The 8,322-nt window shown below is 37.9% G+C and overlaps 1 protein-coding gene across 1 annotated transcript; it reads left to right on the top strand.

The window, feature by feature from the left end:
- Positions 1-1,041: 1,041 nt before the first annotated feature.
- On the top strand, positions 1,042-6,677 carry LOC137708811 (uncharacterized). The gene is made up of 4 exons (XM_068447966.1): positions 1,042-1,222; positions 1,795-1,863; positions 5,694-5,910; positions 6,393-6,677. The coding sequence occupies exons 1-3, from the start codon at positions 1,064-1,066 to the stop codon at positions 5,886-5,888; spliced, it is 423 nt and encodes a 140-aa protein (XP_068304067.1). The 5' UTR covers positions 1,042-1,063; the 3' UTR covers positions 5,889-5,910; positions 6,393-6,677.
- The last annotated feature ends 1,645 nt before the right edge of the window (positions 6,678-8,322 follow it).

The raw sequence follows: 8,322 nt of genomic DNA, 5'->3' as shown, positions 1-8,322 counted from the left end.
GAAATGCACAAACAAAACTGAAAGGAATGAACAAAAAGCAATTGAATTTGAAAAATTAAAAAGGTACCGATAGCAGTGCAAGGCAAATGAAGCTTACCTGATCAGACACATGGCTGAGAAGTTGAAGATTTCATTACAATCCTCCTCAAGGATCACAACTTTGATTTTGTGGCCCTGAGCTAGATTCAAGTCATAGCATACATGGGCCAGGTCGAGTTGGGGGGGGGGGGGGGGGGTTGGGTTTATACTCAAAATAAAAAAAGCCCAAAGCCCACTGCCCTGCCCAACTGGCCTAACCCATTTTACTAAATTTGATAATTATGAATGTTGGATTATAGTTAATCACCAAATATCCTAAAGAAATTCAAAAATCCTATTGAAATGCACAAACAAAACCGAAAGGAATGAACAAAAAGCAATTGAATTTGAAAAATTAAAAAGGTACTGATTGGAGTGCAAGGCAAATGAAGCTTACCTGATCAGACATAGGGTTGAGAAGTTGAAGATTTCATTACAATCCTCCTCAAGGATCACAACTTTGATTTTGTACCCCTAAGCCAGATTCGAGTCATAGCATACATGGGCCGGGTTGAGTTGGGGGGGGGGGTCGGGTTTATACTCAAAATAAAACAAGCCCAAAGCCCACTGCCCTGCCCAACTGGCCTAACCCATTTTACTAAATTTGATAATTATGAATGTTGGATTATAATTAATCACCAAATATCCTAAAGAAATTCAAAAATCCCATTGAAATGCACAAACAAAACCGAAAGGAATGAACAAAAAGCAATTGAATTTGAAAAATTAAAAAGGTACCGATTGGAGTGCAAGGCAAATGAAGCTTACCTGATCAGACACAGGGCTGAGAAGTTGAAGATTTCATTACAATCCTCCTCAAGGATCACAACTTTGATTTTGTGGCCCTGAGCCAGATTCGAGTCATAGCATACATGGGCCGGGTCGAGTTGGGGGGGGGTTTATACTCAAAATAAAAAAAGCCTAAAGCCCGGCCCAACTGGTATAAAGGAGTTTCAGACTCTCTTATAGGGGAACGAGGAGAGAGATGATGAGAGGTGTGGGAGGTCCTCTTCTGTGCATAGGCGATCTGCTGAGCGACGTGGGGGAATCAGATGCTTCGCCGCCACCGCAACAACCTGAGGCCTCCTCGTTTTCTTCTGTTTCCAGCTTCGATCAGAGCTTGGACCTCACCAAGTTGTTCCAGGTTTTCCTTTTTTCACATTCTCATTTGCTGTGAATTGCAAGAACAATTCGGTGAGTTTTCCACATTTTTGTTTGGAAAACCGAAAACCCATTAGGTGGATTTTTCAGTTGTAGCATCCTTTTTTATAGGAAGACCAAAGATGGACAGAAGTAAACAACTTTTATGTGGAATTTGCTTATGTAAGAAACACTTCCGCTCATAAACGCTCTTGCTAGAAGTGCTTTTATTGAATTACATTGAAATTTTTATTAAAAATCAAAGTGCTTCTATGACCCAAAGAACTTTTATGTTTTAGTGCGAAATGTAGTCAGAAACGCTTTTAGTCCTAAAATACTTTTAGCCTTTTCAGAAGTGGTCCCAAATAGACCCTTAGACTTTAGAGATCATGGGTAAACCTGGTTCCTTTTGTAATATGCCTTGTGTATGTGATCTTCAGATCTTGTTAATAAAGTTTTGCTGAACTGCTGTTCTGAAAAAAAAAGGTTTCAGTGTCTTATAACGTAGTTTTGCAATTGCATTCTCTTATTGTTGTATGTGAGTGTTCCTTACTCTATATACTATCTTCGTTTTAGGAGAACTATGAGCAGCTGAATGAGGCGCTTGGCGGTACAGATCATTCATGGGCAGCTCTTACTTTGAAGGTGATGAATGATCTTATCAGAATGTATGAATGACATATCTATAGATTCTGCTAGGATGATTAATGTTCCACTTCTTACCGCGCCATTGTTTGTTCTCCATAATTTGTGCAGCGCCTAGTATGCTATCTAACATTTAGTGTTTTGGGAAATTAGTGTTTTGTAGGTTGTAGAATGCAAATCATTATACTCAAGCATTTTTATATTCCTTTTGGTACGATCAATTGCATTACAACTGGTTAATTGTCACTCACATAATTAGGTATATAGAGAGAACAGTCTCATAACTTACGAGACAAATGATATCAAAACATAACAAAAATATATATAAACCAGTTCATATTTTCACATAACTACGTAAATATTCCCTATAAGATTTTCATGTAACTATGTCCCAATATGATTTCTATATGCATGGTTGGAAAAATACTTAAAGAAATAAACTCCCCCTAATGCATTTGACATCACTGTGACTGAGTCTGTAATGTTAGTGTTTATGATCTCTGTGTGTGGTAATAGAGGTATCAGAGCAATTTTGTTCAAGCAGAAAATCAATGAGATGATGATCTCTGCTCGAAGAGCATGAAAGAATGGAGATCCGAGAAACTAGGAGTCGTAGCTCCTTGGATTCGATTTAGGTGTAACTGAATCCATGCTCACAGAAATGGAAATGGGGGTGAGTTATAGCTGTTGGAGGGGCACTCACTCATCCAACTCACACACCCATGTGCACAACACATGATCAACTATAAGTGAGTTGTTATGACATGTGGCACACATGTAGCCTTTTAGCTTTGTTTTAATCTCAGGCCTACATTACAAACTAAGAACAAACACTCAATATTGAAGGGAAACATGTAACTTGAATCAATGCAGCTGCCGAAGCTTAAGCACCAACACTCCCTTCTAAGCTGGCAGCTGATTTGACTCCAACATTTCTCTAAAATAGTTGAACTTCTCCTTTGGTAGTGCCTTGGTCAAGATATCAGCCATTTGTTCCTTGGATTTGCAGTAAACAAGCTCAATTTCCTTCTCTTGGATAGCCTCCCTGATGAAGTGAAATTTCCTACTGATGTGCCTTGTTTTCTGGTGAAATAATGGATTCTTATCACACATTAGCAATGTAGGCTCCACTTGTTCTTCCCCAAAGTCTTCTAGAACAAATCTCAGCCACGTGGCTTGTGAAGTTGCTTCAGCTGCACTCACATATTCAACCTCTGTAGTGGATAATGCCACTGTTTTTTGCTTGATTGAAGCCCAAGAAAACACACATGATCCTAGATTGAAGGCATACCCTAAGGTGCTTCTCAGATCATCCTCACTGCCAGCCCAATCACTATCACAATATCCCATAAAAAGAGCTGATTTTCCCTTCACATACTCAATGCTAAAATCCAAAGTACCTTGAATGTATCTAAGTACACTTTTTGTTGTTCCCATATGTTTCTTAGTTGGATCATGCATTAATCTTGCCAAGAGACTAGCACCAAACATAATGTCTTAGCTAGTGGCACTAAGGTACAACAAACTTTGTACCAATTTTCTGTGTTCAGACTCATTTGCAGCCTCACTTCCATCATTCTTGGATAGCCTGTCATGTGCTGCAAGTGGTGTTCCCATAGATTTACAGTCCTTTAGGCCAAATTTCTCCAACAGCTTCATTGCATACTTCTGATGAAGGAAGATGCTCTTCTTTGTTTGTATAACTCCTATACCAAGGAAATGGTGCAGCGATCCCAAATGTCATCTCATAATGCTGCATCATGTCATTTTTGAACTCCTCAAGCATTGTGACACTACTTCCAGAGTACACAATATCATCAACATATAAAGAAACAATGAGAATTCTTGAGTTTTCAACCTTAGTGTATAAGGTGGCTTCACTTTGACTCTTTTGAAAACCGGCCTACGTAAAATAGGAATCAATTTCATCATACCAAGCTCTTGGAGCTTGCTTAAGGCCATATAATGTCGTATCCAGCTTGTACACTTTATCCTCCTTGCCTTGAATGACAAATCCTTGAGGTTGATTGACATAAATCTCCTCCTTGAGTACACCATTAAGAAAAGCAGACTTTACATCCAACTGAAATAGCTGCCATTCCTTTTGAGCTGCAAGAGCTATCAGGGTTCTTATGGTGTCTAGCCTAGCAACTGGTGCAAAGGTTTCATTAAAGTCAATATCTGGCTTCTGTGGATAACCTTTTGCAACCAATCTGGCTTTGTTCTTTTGTATTGTCCCATCTTGGTTCAACTTAATCTTGTACACCCATTTCACACCTATGACAGGTTTGCTAGAAGGCCTATCAACCAGCATCCATGTATGGTTCTTTTCAATCATATCTAGCTCAGCTTGCATAGTCTTTTTCCAAGAATCATCCTGAGCTGCCTCTTCATAATTCTCAGGTTTTAAGTGCATACATTGCATTGAGCCATAACTTCATCCAGTGCTCTCCACTTCTTTGGAGTGAAGTCATAGCTCTGTGATAGACTCAAGCCCCTCTGTGATAATCAATGTTTGAACTCAATTATTCCTGTGGAGTGGTAGGAGCAATCTTAGAAGATACTAACTCTTCTTGTTCTTCTGAGTTTGAATTGGTTCAATTTCTGCATTACCAGTAGTGGTTGGTACACTGAAATACTTCTTGGAGTTTGCTTCCCAATTCTAGCTACCATTCTCATCAAATACCACATCCCTGGATAGGATAATCTTCTTAGTGATAGGATCAAAGACTCTGAATCCTTTTTCACTGGTGCCATATCCCACAAAAATGCACTTGTGATTATTACACTTAAGCTTATGTCTCAGATTTATGGAACATGAACATAGCATATTGAACCAAAGACCTTCAAGTGTGCAATTCCTGGTTCAAGCGTGCAATCACTCTCTTTAGATGATTCTAGGATAGTAAACCCATTTTCTACAAGCTCCCAAAGTTCATGAGACTTGAGAATGGATTGCATTCTGATTTTCCAGAATTCATAGTTTTCCTCATTGAAACTGGAGTGCGAAGCTTAGAACTCGTTAATCAGCCATATTAGACTCAGAGCTTCGATTTTCACAGGCTTTCAAAGCACGATTCTACAGCGATGAAGCTCGATGAAAGAATTTCGCTGAAGAACACATAAATCACAGATTCATGCCCAGATTAAAGCGATGAACCTGGCTCTGAGGCCATTTTTAGTGTTTATGATCTCTGTGTGTGGTAATAGAGATATCAGAGTAACTTTGTTCAAGCAGAAAATCAATGAGATGATGATCTCTGCTCGGAGAGCATGAAAGAATGGAGATGCGAGAAACTCAGAGTCGTAGCTCCTTGGATTCGATTTAGGTGTAACTGAATTGATGCTTATAGAAATGGAAATGGAGGTGAGTAACAGCCGTTGGAGGCGCACTCGCTCATCTAACTCACACACTCACATGCACAACACATGCTCATCTATAAGTGAGTTGTTATGACATGTGGCACACATGTAGCCTATTAGCTTTGTTTTAATCTCAGCCCTACATTACAAACTAAGAACAAACACTCGAAATTGAAACGAAACATGTAACTTGGATCAAATGCAGCTGCATAAGCTTAAGCACCAAGATGTGACACCATATTAGTCACAGAAAGTCCCAAAAGTTGCCTGGACAAAAAGATGGGACAAAATTATAACCAAAAAAAAGTTTGGACACCATATAATTTTGTTCTTTGTACAACAACGTAAGGTTTCCATTGATATTTAGATTTATAGATTATGGGACTTTTCTGTGTTATGGTGTAAACAATTGTTGTGACTCGTAATATGGTGTAGATTCTGAAGTTTTTATCTTTTAATTATTCCAGTTATGCAGTGCTTTGGAAACTGCAAACAAGTTAATTCAGTCAACAAACTCAAATGTCATGTCATTGTCGGAGAAGGTTGGAGAGCTTGAGGGAGTTATCAAGAGGGCAGATTCTGCCATATCAGCAGCAAGGGTCGTTCATGGTTCACTAAACAAAAAGGAAGGACCACTTATTGGCAATCAAAATGCCAAATGATCCATGTCTTGTCGAGAGCAAGGTTAGTTAATTCGATCAAGGGAAAAAATGTGAAAATACTAGGCCTTAGAAACTGAGGTGTTTGCTGTTAAAAAAGTCTTTACCTTTGCTTTTCTTCATTGTCACAACAAAAGGTATCATACAATAGGAGTAAGAAAGCTAACCTGCAAAAGGGAGATGTAACTATCAATTATCCATCTTTTATGGATAGAACAAATCTATCTCTTGCTTATTTCCTGAGATGCCTCGTCAATATGAGAGTTTTGGTTTCTACGGTTTTAAGATATATTCCAACACGAGGTCATCACCTCACTTGCATAGAAAATTTCTTGTTTTATTCCTATTTGGTTGATATTCTTTGTGAATTGACAATGTTGTAAAAATCTGTCTTGATATTCTCATTTTGGTAGTTCTTGGTTCTTGCATTCTTATTTACTAACTGTAGCCAAAAAGCTCTCTCTTAGAATATAGCATCGACAGTCATTGCTTTGGCTATATTTTCAGTTAAATGATTGCAAGCTTCGTTGACGAATCTGAAGCTGGGACATCATTGCTGAGATGAATATTGTTTAGAAATCTGTAGATCGTAAGTTTCTTGTGTGAGAAATCGTTGAGTAGCATAGAGTTGTTTTCTGCTCCATATGTGGTTGCAGCGCAATACTAGACCATAGAGGATTCTATAGACACTAAAAGATTGTCTTCCGACGTCAGTTTTTGTAAATACAACATCCATTTTTCCTCTAGTTCCTCAAATTTTTGTTCTTATTATGAAAAAAAAGAATAGTTTAACTTTATTGATCTCCATTTTAGTGACTTTGTATATAAGTGTAGCTTTTGAAATGCTTGAATCTCAAGTGTGCTGAGATGAATTTAGAATTTTCGACCGACAAAAGAGTTGATTTTGTGGTTTCCATATATAATCACTCTGGTGGAAATTCTCTCCCGCACATTTTTCTTCAGGACTAAATGGGTTAGGATCTAACTAGTTGAGATTTAGTTAAATCTCAAACATGTACATGTTAAAAACATGCACAGGTTAGCAAAGCTAATCACTCTAAACTATATCACGAAGTGGCCCGAAAAGTCCACTCGGAAAATTTGAACAGATTTATAACTCTACCAGGTTATATTGTTTCAAACCCAAGTCCTTAGCAACCCATAACACAAACCCAATTGCAGTTCAATTTGGTTCTGCAAGTCTGGTTCAAAACACTTCTCAATTTACCAACCTCTTCAATTCAACGGATTCTTAATACATTTTCGTTTTAATACTCCTTTGCCAACGAGACCCGAGGGTGACCAGCGTGTGTTCCAACTCACTTCAAATCAGAAAGAAAAGGAATTCTATCTTGTGCACATAGGTTTTGATCACATACCTCGTATGGACAATATATTCACACTATATTAACAGTATAATGACAACACAGTTTTTATTATTATCAGTATGGTGAAAATACGACATTAATACACTATCAATACTGATCATGCACAACCCATGCGTGGGCAGGCGAGCCACTTAAATGTTCCCTACGTTGACAAAGTGGATGCATGGGATTATTTGATAATAAATTTAGGCCTCAGTGTGAAAGAAGCACATTTTAACTCGATCCATATTTGATACTTTTATTTTTTTGTTTGAATGAGTATATTTGATACTATCTAAAAGGAAAGAGTTGGGGTTAACTTAGAGCAGACTCCAAGTCACTTGGAGATCGCTAAAGAGAATCCTAGTCCTAAATGAGTTGGATTTTCGTATCGATAACATCATCGCCAAATCTAAAGTATCGATCAAATAAGATCGTTTTGCGATTCTACTCCTAAATGAATTAGGTCATCTAACACCATTATATCAAGACCTCACTGCCCCTCCTCCAAAGTGTGCACTTCTAAGCCTTAGAGGGCTTTTGAACGACACCACACCAGTGTTCTCCCAATAGCTCTTCGTAGAGCTCTAGATGATGTCCTCCTTGGTTGCGTCGAGCTAGTTTGGAAGAATTGTTTGTCCTCAATCACGAGACGTCACCTTGTTGAACCAATTTTAGTCATCAACATGGCAAATGAGGGATAAAGTGTAGAAGAAATGTATAAGGAAAGGTACACAAAATGAAAATTAAAACAAAAAACTATTATAAGTTGTTTTCACTTTCAAAAATTTATTTTCATTCATTTTCCATTCTATCTTGCCACCCTTTTTCATCCCTTATTTTCTCACCATGTGATATTCCCATGTCTCACGCACAAAAAATATAATAAAAATAGAAAACAGAACAGTTATCAAACAGCCCCTAAAACAATATAAGAGAATAAAATCGTATTAAATTTTCGGACCAACTATATTTAGACACCGTTGAAGTTAGAGGTGATTTTGAAAGGGGTAATGCTATCCATACACCCATTTTTACTTCAGATCGATTGAATTGAAGACGACCAATAG

The sequence above is a fragment of the Pyrus communis genome, chromosome 1 (assembly GCF_963583255.1).
Source record: "Pyrus communis chromosome 1, drPyrComm1.1, whole genome shotgun sequence".
In the NCBI taxonomy this organism is placed as follows: Eukaryota; Viridiplantae; Streptophyta; class Magnoliopsida; order Rosales; family Rosaceae; genus Pyrus; species Pyrus communis.
The sequence above is the reverse complement of the archived record's forward strand: the minus strand, read 5'-3'. Positions and strand labels throughout refer to the sequence as shown.